At 42.7% G+C, this 16756-nt stretch overlaps 1 protein-coding gene across 5 annotated transcripts; it reads left to right on the forward strand.

The window, feature by feature from the left end:
- The first annotated feature begins 150 nt into the window (after positions 1-150).
- On the forward strand, positions 151-16534 carry rilpl1 (Rab interacting lysosomal protein-like 1). Of its 5 annotated transcripts, XM_089021220.1 has the most exons (10): positions 151-668; positions 5662-5809; positions 6004-6122; positions 6888-7112; positions 7441-7557; positions 8844-8894; positions 10653-10813; positions 10876-10974; positions 13320-13407; positions 16411-16534. In XM_089021220.1, the coding sequence occupies exons 1-10, from the start codon at positions 375-377 to the stop codon at positions 16414-16416; spliced, it is 1308 nt and encodes a 435-aa protein (XP_088877346.1). In that variant the 5' UTR covers positions 151-374; the 3' UTR covers positions 16417-16534. The 5 variants fall into 5 exon arrangements, with proteins under 5 accessions (XP_088877346.1, XP_088877347.1, XP_088877348.1 ...); XM_089021221.1 differs by lacking the exon at positions 13320-13407 and having other exon boundaries at positions 152-668; XM_089021222.1 differs by lacking the exon at positions 8844-8894 and having other exon boundaries at positions 152-668.
- The last annotated feature ends 222 nt before the right edge of the window (positions 16535-16756 follow it).

Genomic DNA, 16756 nt, shown 5'->3' on the forward strand with positions numbered 1-16756 from the left:
TGTTTTTTTTTTTCGGAAAGATGGTGTATTCCTTTTAATTTATTGTGAATAATGTTGAGTTTCTGTTTATTCTGAAAGACGACGCATTCCCTCAAGTTTTACTTTGAGAAACACACAAGCAATGGTACGTTTCTCTTGTTTTGAAAGGAAAGCGGAAAAGAAATTCCTAAGATGGCGGCTAACTTTGCTCCATGTCAACGCAATCTCGGGGGGAGGACAATCGGACAACGGTGAAAAATGATTTTTAAAGTCTTACTTTACGACTAAATAATGGACGTACGTTAGAGTTTTTTTTCACTTTACCGGTTTAAGTTGTGTCGCTTAGGAACGGGAGGGAGGGAAGGCGAAAAGACAAAAAAAAAAACGACGAAGTTATGGAGGGCCGCGGCGGTTCGGCCATGGAAAAGAACCCGGCCGACCTGACAGTGATGGACGTTTACGACATCGCCGCGGCGGTGGGTCACGAGTTCGAGCGGATCATCGACCAGTACGGCTGCGAGGCTTTGTCCCGCCTCATGCCCAAAGTGGTGAGGGTGCTGGAGATCCTGGAGGTGATGGTCAGCCGCCACAGCATCGGCGGCTCTGAAGCCGACGAGCTGCGCCTGGAGCTGGACAAACTCAGGCTGGAGAGAACCGAGAGGCTGGAGAAGGAGAGGAAGCACAGGAAGGTACACGACCAATTCCTTCAACTTCATGTGCAGCGTGCAGATCTCATCCCGATTCAGTCTTAAAACTTGGACCACTTTGAGATTGTGCAAGTGTGACGAATGTCGTGGCCGCCAAACATGAGTGTTTACTGTTTCATTGGGAAGAACCCCCCCCCCCCCACCACATCCACACACACAAACTATAAAATCCTATGTTGCCTAAACAGGCTATTGTATGAACGATCCAAATTGAACATCACCCCACCAAACCGGTTTAATGAAGGATTTGGTTGTTTTATGAAAATCACTTCTTTTACTCCCCTTTAAAACCATCTATGTTCTTTCGTGAAGATTTTAACCTCATTGTCATCAAATGAGTGGTTGCTAGCTTTTAGGTGCATACGTACTGCCGATTGAGGCTCACTAGTATTATCCCTGCAATGTTGATAAAGTCATTTTTTGAGAATTTGTTTAGTCTCCCCAATGTACTGCTCTTTACAATTTTCATTCTTACAATGTATTGAATAAACTACATTACTTAAACCGAACCACATCTGCCAATTATTGGAAATCTGCCTTAATACTACGCATTGTCAATTTAGGGAGAAATTTTACAAACAAATTCATGTTGTGCTATGGGCTCACCAGTTTCACCCATAGTGGCTAATCTGTACATGGAAGAGATGGAGAAACAGGCCCTCACATCCTTCCCGGGGGCAAAACCTAGACACTGGTTTAGATATGTGGACGATACTTTTGTCATAATTAAAAAACAAGAAATTCAATCCTTCACAGATCACCTCAACTCGGTAGACATCAACATTAAGTTTACTCGTGAGGACATTAAAGAAAACCAACTAGCCTTTTTGGATTGTAAAGTAATTATAAAAGAGGACAGAGCGCTAAAAACAGAAGTCTTTAGGAAGGCTACGCACACTGACCAATACTTTTCGATTCTAACCACCCTTTACAACACAAACTAGGAGTTATCAGAACCCTCCAGCATAGGGCTAAACTAATACCAACAAGTGTTGAAGGTAGAGAAAATGAGTCAAAACATATCAAGAGAGCACTCACAAACTGTGGGTACCCTGAGTGGTCATTTAACAAATGTCAGAAAGAAAGAATAGGGAATGAAACCATAAATTCTGAAGATACAAAAAGGAGAGGACTAGCAGTACCTTACATTGTAGGAGTTTCTGAAAAACTACAAAGAGTCCTTCACTGTAAACCCGAACAGTACTACTGACTCAAAGTCATTGAGGTCAGTAAACTCAAAAGCCGATTTTTTTTTTTGTTTCAATGAGTTGAATGAGTCCTGCGTTTTTAATTTGCAGTAGATCAATACTTTTGAGTGCATGGCAATCGTTTACTCAAACATTTTGCGTTCACGGCAGGAAGCTGCGTGATGACGTCACTGCGTGCTCTTATTGGACCCCATTTGAATTCTCAACGGCTGAATCTGGCAGAAACCGTCGGATTATTTATTTTAAATTAGGGTGGAACGACAAACAATCGTATTTAGTATACTATATATGTATATTACAAGGACCCAGTGTGGCAATGCTGTAGTCGCTCCACAGGAAAGGAATATTTTGGAAAGTCCGTTTGGGGCTCTTGCCGCCTTTGCTGCTAGCAAAGATGCTCGTTTGTGGTCGTGCTTGCGACTGAGGACATCATCCACCGCTCGAGCCAAGGACTTCTCCTAATGTTACGAGCTCTTCTGTGGTAAGTAGGAATTTTTCTTAAACGTCTCTTGTTTGTAGAAAGACACAGCAGTGTTATTAAGAGAATTGTACCGCGCAGGTTTGTTTGGGCGGCGGTGGAGTAACAACTATCACAAGGTGATAAAAAGTTATGTTTGTGTCGGCGAAGGTCTGAGAATAATCGTCAAATGGGTGTTAAATTAAGTTTTATATGAACTTCAAAAGTTATAAGGGTCACCCGAAATCTGCCACACAGATGCTGCAACGCCAGCAGGTTGGTGCTTTGAGTTAACTTTGTTTTAAACGGCAGCACAATAAGTCATGCTAATTCAACGTGCAACAGTTGTGCTGCCGTTTTAAGAAGGCACTAAGTAAATATAATGCTAGCCAAATAAAATATCGCTCTGTACAATTGGTGTAGTTTTAAATGGTCATTCATGTGTAAACATAAAACTTTTTAAATGTATTTTTGAAACTGCAAACACCATTTTTCAAACTGCAAACACCTGACTGGCTTGATGGCATCATTTAATCTGGTAAATTAGATTATTTATTCAATGTAAAAAGTAAACATGGATCAAGGTGTTTTATTAAATTAAATTATTACATTTGTTGTCTGTTTTTTTCTATTCAAGCTTTTAGCCCCAGGGTGGAAATTGAGTAACACCACCATTATCTAAGGTATGTTTACATTTTTATGTATGATTAATGCTACATGATTAATTACCCGAATCATATTAAAAATAATACATGCATGTATTTTTTTATATTGAACAGAATTTTACCTAAACTTAATTCTCCATAGGTCTCCAGAGGCCACTGTCTTCGGTTTGAGATGCTGAAGACAAGTACTGCAATGTTAAGCTCCTGTCGCTTTCCCCAAATTAAAACTTGGCTTTTATCTCCTCTTGCTTTTGATAAAGGAACAGCATGATATAAACGAGACGCAGTCTAGCCCTTCGTGCTCTCCATGCATACCTACGAGAAGATGACTCACAGTTCTTCAAAACATGCAATGTATGTATTGCCTGACTTAACACAAATGTCTATTGATGTATTTTGCAGTGGGAAGAGGATCCAGACATTGAAAACATTCCTGTCGCACTTCTCTCCGTGACAACTGTCAACTAGCGCCATCTTGTTTAACCCCAACAGCATTTCTGTTGTGATAGGAGATGGCATTGTTGGGAGATGTCTCCCCAGGTTGGCTGATACACACCTCCTCTTGTTTGGTTTAATGTATGCATTGCATTTAGATTCTCCCAAAAAATTAATCCACACATTCACCTTCATTCAGAAAATACTGCTGAGTCTTGATGATAACAGACCACTCAAACCACGCCTGCTAAGTTTGAAAAATGCTTTATTCCGTAATATTGAAGGCACCAGTGCCTCCAATATTACGGAACAAAGCAACACTGGATAAGTAATTTCATCGTTTTACTCTGCTTTGTATACCTAAACATTGATGTACTATTTGTGACTGATTTTCCATTCATAATTTGATGTGTAAACTTAGATTCCACCAAAATGTCTTTTTTCATTTCATGAATACTGTTTGTTTTTAGTAAGTTTTACTTTGATTTGCACCTTATAACAAGTACATTGAAATGTATTCTCTTGTATTTATTCAAATATATGCTTGTCAGAGAATTTATTTTTTAACAGAACAGCAGAGTATAATTTGTTTTTTTTTCTGTTTTGTTTTGTTGTTGTGTTTATTTCACATCTTGAAATGTGGACATGCTGTGCATTTGATACTGTTATCGTGAATGTTTTATCACAGGTTGTTTTAAACCTTAATAAAAATGTGCACTAAAACAGACATGTGAGGTGGGTTTTTGTTTTTAGACATAGAAGGCAAATGTAAGTACAGTATACATGAATATATTTTTTCATGTAACATTATAAATTTGAGTTGGTTACGCTTAAATATGAAACCTAATATTTTAACTTAAAAATTAAGATAACAAGAAAACATTAGAGTAAACTGAAAGTACATCTTTTAAGTTCATTCAAACTCATAACATTTATGTCCAAACAAACTCATAACATTTAAGTTGTACTCAAAAATTTTGAGTACAGTTTACTCAAAAATGTTGAGTAAACTACTCAAAAATTTTGACGTAATCAGTTGCCACAAAGATTTTGAGTACTTTCAACTTGTTGGGTTTTACAGTGTTTGGCAACGCAAAATTCCTACTTATTTCAACCCGATAAACACTTCAAGACGAAAATTAGTGCATCCAAAAGATAGGCTGGCAAATGAAAAACAAAGTACTGTAGTTTATTCAATACATTGTAAGAATGAAAATTGTAAAGAGCAATACATTTTGGGGAGACTAAACAAATCAAAAAAAGACTTTATCAACATCGCAGGCATAATACTAGTGGGCCTCAATCGGCAGTACATATGCACCTAAAAGCTAGCAACCACTCATTTGATGGCAATGAGGTTAAAATCTTAGCGAAAGATTTTCAGAAAAAAAGATAAATCTTTCATTAAACCGATATGGTGGGGAGAGGTTCAATTTGGATCGTTCGTACAATCGCCTGCTTAGGCAACATTAGTAATGCTGGTGAGGTGATACCGGAGGGAGTGGGGCAATCAAGCCAGTCGTTAGTCAGGAATGTAGGAACAATCGGTGGGGCCGCATGGAGTGGCCCTTTGCTCCCCCCAACCTGATAGTAGGGACCTATCATAGCAGTGTTCGGCGCCGCCATGTCTGGACATTAGGGATATATATATATATATATATATATATATATATATATAGGGCCGATACTACCAGTAAAACTTTAGTTTGCTGAAGAAGTATCTTGGATAAGAAGCAAAACGTCCGACACCTTCAAAAAAAAAAGTACAGATAACGGCTGAAGAAACCTTTTCATCTTTGTGATGGTCATTGAGGTAGTTGCCTCTTGATGTCCCATATCCCAGTGAAGTTGCTGTGCTTTCTCGGCGATAATCCCCTCACTCACACTGTCCCCCGCTAGCTGTTTTTTTGTAATCCAAATCAATAGAAGTTTTTCAATCTCTTCTGTTGCCTGAGAGCGTTACTTAGACAACACAGAAACACCCTTAGCCACACGTAGCAATGGTCGACTTAGCATACTGGTACTGGGACGCTAAGTCACACAAACGCACACCTCGTTCGTGTTTTTTGATGATCTCCTTCTTCTACACAGTCGATACAGTCCTGTATAAACTGAATGTCAAATAATCGGGCCCTGGATTGAAGCTTGGGGAACACATGTCACACAATTTCTAAATGTTATCCTTTTTTTGGAATTGAATTGTGATTCAGGAGCTAGAGCTGGTGGAGGACGTGTGGCGAGGTGAGGCGCAGGATCTCCTCTGCCAAATCGCTCAGCTGCAGGAGGAGAACAAGAGCCTTCTGGACAATGTGTCCTTGCGTGATCCTGTGAGTGACGATGAGGTGCAGAGGACAGACGGTGAGCAGCATTCTGAAACATAAAATCTCAACTGATTGATACGGCGCAGGATGTTGTCAGTATTTGGTATCGTGTACTATCACCACAGTCACCGACTATTGTGAGAATATGTCATACAATTAAAACATATTTATATAAATAGACCATGTAATTTTATTGGAACTGAGTCATCTGGCTGCCTGTGTTTGTGGTAGGCATGAGCGAGCGTGAGCGTCAGGTGATGAAGAAGCTGAAGGAGGTAGTGGACAAGCAACGGGACGAGATCCGGGCCAAAGACCGTGAGCTAACGCTCAGGAGCGAAGACATCGAGGCGGTAAGCAATCACCTCGCATCATTGGGGAAACTTTTATTTTTCAAATGGGTGAAGCCATCTAACTATCTACTGTATCTAGCTTGCTAGATGGCTAGACAGACGGACGGACGGACAGACAGACAGACAGCTAGATACCTTGATAGACGGCTTGATAGCTAGATAGCTTGATAGATAGTTTGATGGCTTGATAGATCGCTTGACAACTTGATATATAGCTTGACAGCTTGATATATAGCTTGATAGCTTGATAGCTAGCTAATAATATAATAATAATAATACATTTCATTTATAAGCGCCTTTCAAAACTTTCAAGGACATTTATTGTGCGGGTGAGTAGCGGCAGCCATTTGTTCCAGCGTTAACTCTTGGTAGGTTGGTAGGTAGGTAACTCGATATCTATCTAGCTAGATAACTCGATATCTATCTATCTAGCTAGATTACTCGATATCTATCTAGCTAGATAGTTATCTAGCTACATATCCTTCTATCTAGCTGCCGCTGCTCACCCGCACAAAAAAATCCTGTGACTGTAAAGTATCCTTGAGAGTTTTGAAAGGTGCTTAGAAATTAAATGTATTATTATTATTATCTGGCTAGCTACATGTCTTTTTGGTTTGTTAGCTAGCTAAGTACATGTCTGTCTGTCTGTTTATTGACACAATACACGCAAGGTAAATAAAATGACGGTTTAAGTTTTCATTTAAAATTGTTGTTTGACATCTGGCCGACAAATATGGAGGTGACCGCAAGATTCCCCCGTTGCAGCTCCAGCAGCAGCAGTCCCGCCTGATGAAGATAAACCACGATCTGCGCCACAAGATCTCGGCGGTGGAGGCCCAGGGCAAAATGCTGATTGAGCAGAAGGTGGAGCTGGAAGCCGGCGCGCAGACCCGTGGCCAGGAAGTGGGAGCTCTGCGGCAGGAAGTGGTGCGCCTGCGGGAGCGACTGAAGGGCCAGGAAGCTTCGCCCCGGGCCGCCTCGCCGCCCGAGGTAATACTTCTCGACATGGACGCCATCATGGTTTTTGGTTGATTTAAAAAAATATGATCATTTGGGCAATTAATTAATGCCTCTCGATTCGCCAATTAAAGAAATCGGGGCCTCCATTTAAGGCAAGGCGGCCATCTTTCTTTGAATGAAACAATTTCTGAAAATTAGCATTGGCATTTATTTATTCCGTATGAATTTCCTCCATTGAAGGTTTTGCTCTTAAATTGGTAGCTTCGAAGCCTCATTTGTAGAAAATTGTGCTTGTTTGTTGATCTCGGTCATTGTCAAAACAACCCAACTGTCATTGACTCGTCAATCTTCTGAATAGCCTGAAGTGACAGCTGCGGTGGGCGCGGCGGGTGGGTTGGAGTCCTCCTTCCCCCCGCCGCCGCCCGGCTCGCTCTGGCCTGACGAGGATGAGGACGACGAGGCGGCCTTGCTTTGGGTAAAGCGGACTGGGGTGATGATAGATAACCGCATGGTGTGTAACTAACTCTCGTGCGGGGACCAGCGTAGTAGTTCCTTGGCGGCAAGATGGTGCCAAAGCATGATTATTATATTTTTTTAGGACAGACTTTGGAAGGAGCACATAAGAAAGCTTGAGTGCAAAAATATGCACCTAAGTTGCAAGTGGCGTATAGCAAATTCGATGGAGAACACATTTATTATTTCTGATCCAATGATCCATAATATTGACAACATTCTGAGATATTTTTTAAATGGCAATATTCCTACCTCTCTAGTAAACACCTGACCGACTGCAGTTGAGTAGGCGATGACTCGAGTATGAATGTACAGTGATACCTCAGCTCACAAACTTAATTGGTTCCCAGAAAGTGTATGTAAGGCGAAAAGTTCGTCTGCCGAAAATATATTTCCCATAAGAAACCATTAAAAATGAGAATAATGTGTTCCCAGGTCCCCATAAAACATAATTTTCTACTAAATAAGCCTTAAATTTACACAAAATATACCTTATTTTATGTATAATAAATGTGCTATTGGATTGTCATTAAAGAAATAAACTGTACTGTATAATAAAGTCGGTTTTTTTACCTTTGTGATGGTCGTTCATGTAGTTGCCTCTTGATATCTGAGAGAAGTTGCCATGCTTTCTTGGCGATAATATCCTCACTCACACTGTCCTCTGCTCGCTGCTTTTCGGTAATCCAAATCAACAGTAGTTTCTCAACTTCTTCTATTGTCTGAGACCGTTGCTTAGACAACACGGAAACACCCTTAACCACATGGAGCAATGGTCGACTTAGCATACTGGTACTGGGACAGCTAACTCACACAAACGCACACCTCGTTGGTGTTTTTCAATGATCTCCTTCTTCTGCTCGACCGTCATTTTCTTTTGTGTCCTCTTTGGCTTAACACAAGCCTGCGATGTGGTCTTTTTCGGTCCCATAATAGCAAAAGTACTCCACTCGATAACAAACCAAGGGGGGTGACAAAAACTAGTCCGCCAAACACCGTGGCGCTGTGTGGTTTGGTTCATCCGCCAAAAAGTAGTTTGTCAGCCAAGACTATATGCTCGCAAATTTCATATTCGTGAGGCGAAAAGTTCATGAGCTAAAGCGTTCGTAAGCTGAGGTATCACTGTAGAAGCATTCCGGCTTGTTGTTTGCGAAAGATGTCCAATAATGAGTCGGGGAGAAAACAAAACGGCTGTCAAAGTGATGTGGATGTCAAACAATGAGGCATGCTTTGTTGGTGTGCCACCAGGAGGCCATGTGCGATGACGACATGCCTGCTGTGTACCAATATTTCACCAAGGTATCCTCACTTATCTCAAGCTTGTTGCAAGTTTGTGGTGGTTTTTGCTAGCGTCACATTTGAAAGTTTTTGTCACATTTCTGCATGAGCAATATTGCTGCCAGACAAGCGAAAAGTACAACTTGCGTTGTTGGATCGCACGAGTAGCATGCGGATGTCAGCGAATGCACTTTTGTTATTGTCCTTCGATTATTCGGGAATATCGTACAATATTCCAAGCCTGGGCGGCCCGGTAGTCGAGTGGTTAGCACACCGGCTTCACAGTGCAGAGGTTGCCGGTTCGCGTTCCGGTCTAGCCTCCCTGTGTGGAGTTTGCATGTTCTCCCCGGACCCGCGTGGGTTTTCTCCGGGTCCTCCGGTTTCCTCCCACACTCCAAAAACATGCATGGCAGGCAGATTGACCACTCCAAATTGTCCCTAGGTGTGAGTGTGAGAGTGACAGTTGGACGTCTTTTGTGTGCCCTGCGATTGGCTGGCCACCAATTCAGGGTGTCCCCCGCCTCGTGCCTGAAGACAGCTGAGATAGGCTCCAGCACCCCCCGCGACCCTAATGAGGAATAAGCGGTACGGAAAATGGATGGATGGATTCCAAGGCTGTTCTACATATTCTCATGAAAACTAAACAAGGTAGGGCCTAAGAAAGATCCCTGCAGCCCACAACGTAATTCCATGGATTTCAAAGGAGCATTTACTGGATCTAAGATCACTAAATACTAAACGTAGTGTGCTTAACTGTCTTAAGGAGAAAGACAAAGGGCATACGTACAGTGATACCTTCGCATACAAGTTTTTGGCGGACGCACCAAACCACACGGCGCCACGGTGGCTGGCGGACTAGTTTTTGTCACCCCCTTTGTTTGAGTGCGGACGTGGTTTGTTAGCGAGTGCAGTACTTTTGCAATTATGGTACCGAAAAAGACGGAACCACTGGCTGTGTTAAGCCGAAGAGGACACAAAAGAAAATGACGGTGGAGCAGAAGGAGATCATCGAAAAACACCAACAAGTGGTGTTTGTGTATTTTGTGTGACTTAGCGTCCCAGTACCATTACGCTAAGTCGACCATTGCTACCATCCATTGACAGCTACCATCACAAATGTAAATAAAATGACTTTATTATATAGTACAGTTTATTTATTTAATGATAATCCAATAGCACATTTATTATGGTCGAGCAGAAGAGGATAATTGAAACACACGAACGAGGTGTGCGTTTGTGTGACTTACCAGTATGCTAAGTATGCTACGTATGGCTAAGGGTGTTTCTGTGTTGTCTAAGCAACGGCAATCGAAGAGGTTGAAAGACTTGTGTTTATTTGGGTTAACGAAAAGCAGCTTGCAGGGGACAGTGTGAATGAGGGTATTATCGTCCAGAAAGCACGGCAACTTCACTTGGATATCAAGAGGCAACTAAATCAACGACCATCACAAAGGTCAATAAAACGACTTGATTATATAGTACAGTTTATTTCTTTCATTACAATACAATAGCACATTTATTATAGATAAAATAAGGTATATTTTGTGTAGTTTTCAAGCTTATTTAGTAGAAAATTGTTTTATGGGGACGTGGGAACGGATTATTCTCATTATAATGGGAAATAAATGTTTGGAACATGAACTTTTCGCCTTAGACACACTTTCTGGGAACCAATTAATTTGTAAGCTGAGGTATCACTGTCCATGGATCTTGCTAGCTAGCTAGCTATCAATGATATGTAATCACGATTCAAAAGAGCTTTCCGTACCATTCTTTCAGGAGGCGCTGTGTCAGGAGGAGACGACCACAGAGCTCCCGGACTTGAAGGACCCCAACCGGGCCCGGTTCACCCTGCAGGAGCTTCGGGACGTCCTGCACGAGCGCAACGAGCTCAAAGCCAAAGTCTTCTTGCTGCAAGAGGAGCTAGCCTACTACAAAAGGTCAGCAGATGATGACGATGCCATTCCTGTTTGTAAGATGGCGCTAAAATGCCCCCCCATAGCGACGAAACGGAAGACGACATGGCCGCTCCAAGTCCCGAGCCCGAATCCAGGACGCCATCGCGCTCTTCTGTGCAGCCAGAGTCTGGAATCAAACGCCTGTATGTGGTCGACACACTCTCATACAAGCGCATACGTCACGTTAATAACCAGAACAGCTCACACGCTTGCCCAGATTCACTCACTCAACAGCAGCAGAGTGAAAATAGTCACATGAAATATATCGAAATACAACAACAAAATAAATTTACAATCTAGTGTACAAAATATACAAATAGAAGATCAAATAACAACAATACAAGGAAAGAAAGTGAAAAGAACGAAAAGGCAAGATTAACTCATCCCCGAATGTACAGTGGGGCCTCGGTTTACGAACACCTTCCCTTACGAACTTTTCGGTTTACGAACGTTAAATTTATGAAAATTAAACCTTGGATTAAGCACTACTTTTCACGATACACACCCGCCACCACGGCTGGCGGAGTAATCTTCGGCGGAAGAACACCAAAGCACACGACTGAACAGCGCCCCAGCTGGCCTGCCTTTCCACACCCCCTTTCTCTGAATGCACACGTCGATCGAGAGAGAGAGAGAGAGAGAGAGAGAGAGAGAGAGAGAGAGAGAGAGAGAGAGAGAGAGAGAGAGAGAGAGAGAGAGAGAGAGAGAGAGAGAGAGAGAGAGAGAGATACACGTTGATCGCCTCCAAGGAGTTTTTTACAGATACTTTTGCTGTTATGGGACCGAAAAAGACCCCACCACAGGCTTATGTTCAGCCGAAGAAGATTACTACAAAACAAAATTACAGTCGAGGAGAAGGATATCATTGAGAAACACGAACGAGGGGTGCGTTTGTGCCGTCACAGGTGCACACCGCAGCTTTCATGTGACTCTCAGCCTGACACATTTCCCACGCTGTGTGTCACTTCCCTGAGAGTAACTTTCTACTACCATTCTACAAATAAAGAGCCCAGTCCCGATATGCTAAGTCCACCATTGCTACCATCCTTCGCAACAAAGCTTTACACAAAGGCGTTATTTACTCGATGCTTTCACATGACGAATGACACCGAACTTGTCACGTGCGAGTTGACAGCTGGGGCGGGCCGCCGCTCCCGACCTCCACCAGCTGCTGTCAATCCCCTAATCACTGATACTGGGACATTTGAACGAGTTGCTGTCACCTCACCAATGACATAATTACGATGCCTCGCCAGTGTCTTGGACATGCCAGCACAAGAGTTTGCTTCGCCCGACGTGATTGTTAGCCGCAATCGCCTAAGTTTGTTGCTTTCCGGGATCGAGAGTTTTTGCACCCACGTGTGCCATTTGGGTACTTCCGGGTTGAGTGAACGCTGGCGCGTGTAGCTGCTCACCCGCAGAAAAAATATCCTGTCACTGTAAAGTGTCCTTGAGATTTTGGAAAGGCGCTTATAAATGAAATATATTATTATTTATTTTGCCTAGCTTGATAGGCTGGACGGATCGCCCACGCCCGCCTTCTTCTGTCGCTTCATTCCGGGTCCGTGGAATCATCGGACTAGTGCCTTTTGTTGTAATAAAGTCTCTGCCAGCACCTACGGGACTCGAATTGGATGCAGATGACATCGAGGAGCTTGTCGCTGACCATAATGAGGTCCTCAACACAGAGGATTTGACTTGCCTTCAAGAGGACAAGCAGAAGCAAGCCATTCAGGAGTTGTCATCTGAGGGCGAGGAGGAGGAGATGGCTTTTATTGTGATGTGCAGGCTTTTATTGAACAGTTCTATCCAGAAAAGACTGTGGCTATGAGAATCATCAACATGATGAATGATAATGTGATGCCTCAGTTTCGTAAGACCTTACAAGTCAGAAAGCAACAGGTGTCAATTAAGAGCCATCAACGACCATCATAAATGTAAATAAAGTGACTATTATACAGTGCAGTATATTTGTTTCATTACAATACAATAGCACATTTATTATACATAGAATACGGTATATTGTGTGTAGTTTTAAGGCTTATTTAGTTGAAAATTATATTTTATGGAAACCTGGGAACGGATTATTCTCATTTTAATGGTTTCCTACGGGAAATTAATTTTTGGGATAAACACTTTTCGCCTTACACACTCTGTCTGGGAACCAATTAAGTTCGTAAGCCAAGGCCCCACTGTATTCGGGAATTGAAAATCTTCTTTTCCTTTCGGCTTTTCCCTTCAAGGGGTCACCTCAGCGAATCAGTAACCTCCATCTTCAGAGGTATGATACGCATGTTTGTTTTGGCGAAGCTATGACCTGAATTTGTTTGGGTTTTGGTTTTTCATGCTGGAGTGTTAGAGTGACAACGACAAACACCCCGGCACTGGAATGGACAGTCAATGAGTTAAATGAATACAAAGACGGTCGACACCACAAAACAATAGTTCCTTGTTGCCCCCCACCCCACCCCCCTCCTCTTTGTGACAGGATCTTCACAGCTTTCATGCCCATGATGGCGGCTGCTTTGATTGGAGACGATCCCACTTTAAAGCCTGCACGAGGCTTTTCAGCGCTCGTATGACCATATTTTTCTTTTTGTTTGTTAGTTTGTTTTCAGCCTAACCTCCCTTTAATTCCTGACAAAATCCAGTTAGCTAGCTTAACAATGGCAATGGTGTGGTTTGACACTAAAAACTAATTGAATGTGTCCACAGAGACGTTTTCAAAAGATGTCCAGGCAAAATACCCAAAAATGTCCTTTTTGGTTGGCACGTTCGTGACACTTTTGAACTCATTCACTGCCATTCACAAATTTAATATGGAATTGAAAAAGTGTGTCAGGTTGTTTTTCCTTGCGGGGGTGCCGATAAAGCTCTGGTCAAACTTCTGGCAATGTTTTCCCCTTCCACAAGGGAGCAGCATTTCATTCTTTTTTTGTTGGCATTTTTTTCCAGCTTCAGCTGTTTTTAAAGCACTATAGAAACCAATCTATATGTATTGCATTGTATTTTTGGACAGGTTCCCCCATTTCAAGCTCAAATAACTCCAGACCCAAATAATTTATGAATTAACTCTTTTTTTCTGGTGAAAGAAGAGAGTCTAATGTTTCAAACGCAGCATTGAATGTTTATCGTCCTCAAACTCAATACAGTGATCCCTCAGCTCACGAACTTAATTGGTTCCCAGAAAGTGTAAGGCGATATGTTTGTCTGACGAACATTTATTTCCCATAAGAAACCATTAAAAAAGAGAATAATCCTTTCCCAGGTCCCCATAAAACATCATTTTCTACTAAATAACCCTTACAACTGCACAAATAGCATTATTTTATGTATAATAAATGTGCTATTGTATTGTCATTAAAGAAATAAACTGTACTATATAATAAAGTCATTTTATTTACCTTTGTGATGGTAGTTGTCAATGGTCGCGTAATGGTACAGAATCATCTTTATTGCCAAGTATGTATAACACACACACACTAGTATCATCATCAAAAAATTGCAAAGAGGAACTATACAGTTCCATTTCAGCTACTGTTCAAAGAGTTAACGGCTTGGGGGAAGAAGCTGTTTAAATGTCTGCTGGATTTGGTGCGCATGGATCGGTAGCGCCTGCCTGAGGGGAGTAGCTGGAAAAGGTGGTGGGCAGGGTGCGAAGGGTCCAGTAAGATTTTCCGCCCCCTAGTTTGGATTCTTGCAATTTGCAAGTCCTCGAGAGTGGGTAGGGTGGTGCCAATGATTTTTTTTTCTGCCGGCCTAACTATCCCTTGAAGTCAGATTTTGTCCATTTTTGTGGCGGCTCCGAACTGAATGGTGATGGAAGAACACCGGATGGATTCGATGACAGCCGTGTAGAAATGTCGCAACACCTCTTGTGGCAGGCCATGCTTCTTTAGCAGCCTCATGAAGTACATTCTCTGTTGGGCCTTTCTCAGGATAGAGTTGGTGTTGATCTCCCACTTCATGTCCTGGGAGACTGCGATTCCCAGGAACTTGAAGGTCTTTACGGTTGACACGGGGCAGTTGGATAGTGTGAGGGGCAGCTGTGGTGATGGATGTTTCCTGAAGTCCACGATCATCTCTACCGTCTTGAGCGTGTTCAGCTCCAGGTTGTGACGGCTGCACCAGAGCTCCAGCTGCTCCACTTGTTGTCGGTACGCAGACTCGTTGCCGTCTTTGATGAGACCGATGACCGTGGTGTCGTCTGCAAACTTTATGAATTTGACAGCTGGGTGCGTTGATGTGAGGTCGTTCGTGTACATAGAGAAGAGCAATGGAGAGAGGACGCATCCCTGCGGGGCTCCAGTGCTCGTGGTTCGTGTTGAGGATGATATTTTTTCCCAGTCTGACCTGTTGTGTCCGTCCTGTCAGGAAGCTGAGGATCCACTGGCAGATCGTAGGGGACACACCAAGCTGGAGAAGTTTGGGGATGAGGAGTTCTGGGATGATGGTATTGAACGCAGAGCTGTAGTCCACAAACAAGATCCTTGCGTAGGTTCCTGTGTTATCGAGGTGGTTGAGGATGTGGTGCAGTCCGATGTTGACTACATCCTCCACAGACTTGTTTGCCCGGCAGGCAAACTGAAGAGGATCTAGCAGAGGTCCGGTGATGTTCTTTAGGTGGTTCAGCACGAGGCGTTCAAAGGACTTCATGACCAAGCTACAGGTCTATAGTCGTTCAATCCCGAGGGTGCTGGTTTCTTTGGAACTGGGACGATAGGAGACTGTTTGAAGCAGGATGGGACTTCACACTGCTCCAGGGATCTGTTGAAGATTCGTGTGAAGACCGGAGCCAACTGGTCAGCGCAGACTTTCAGGCAGGAGGGGGACACTCTGTCAGGTCCCGCAGCTTTCTTGATCTTCTGCTGCTTGAAGGAGAGCCAGAAGAGCCGTCTCACGTCCAGTTCGTGGATCTGTAGGGTAGAGGGCGGAGATACGGTAGGTTCTGGTAATGGTGGGCAGACAAGTGAAATGGGGGTGTCCTTTTGAAATCGGCAAAAGAATGTATTTAGCTCATCAGCCAGATCATTGTTGTACACACAGGGGACGCTAAGTCACACAAACCCATAAGTCTTTTTCGGTCCCATAATAAAAGCAAAAGTACTCCACTCGATAACAAACCACGTCTGCACTCAAAGGGGGAGTGGAAAACTAGTCCGCCAGCCACCGTGGCGCTGTGTGGTTTGGTTCGTCTGCCGAAAACTAGTTCATCAGACAAGACTATATGCTCGCGAATGGAATGTTCATTAGGCGAAAATTTTGTGAGCTAAAGCGTTCGTAAGGTATCACTGTATTTTATGAGTCCTGGAATTCAAGTGAAAATGACAAAAACACATTTTTCACATCATCTGCCAGTGAATGAGTTAATTGGCCTCCTAATAGAAAGCAAATTTCATCTTGCTAAATTGAAATTGGCTTTCGCCACCTCCTTTTTTCTACAACTTTGGCAGCAAAAATGGCCACGTTTTCAGGCATTCTCTCTCGAGTTATTTTTTTTTGCGGGTCTACTCATGATCAACGCGTCTACCAAATTTCACGTGACGTCAAGTTCTTTCTTTGTGTTCTCATGTTCTCAGGTTTAATTTCTTTTCCCGTGACAAGCAGCGGACTTGGCAACGAGGCGACGCCTTCACAGAACAAGCGCAGGAGGCTTTCCCCCACCTTTAGCTGTCACCTCTGTGACCCCACCCGACCCTGCCCGATCAAAACAAGGTCGTTATTATTTATGCATTTTTTTTTTCTCCCAACGGATTGTTATTTGTGTCTTTGCCATTTTGCTTAACACATTCTGAGATATACATTGCTTTTTATGTGTTGGTCAGCATTTTAATGTGCAATTTCATGCATAAAATAATGTATAAAATACTGTACTAAAAAGGTAAACATTCAGGGTGTTGGAACGGATTAAAACAATTTACATTA

Source organism: Hippocampus bargibanti, linkage group LG18 (assembly GCF_051943395.1).
Source record: "Hippocampus bargibanti isolate YZ-2025 linkage group LG18, ASM5194339v1, whole genome shotgun sequence".
NCBI lineage: Eukaryota > Metazoa > Chordata > Actinopteri > Syngnathiformes > Syngnathidae > Hippocampus > Hippocampus bargibanti.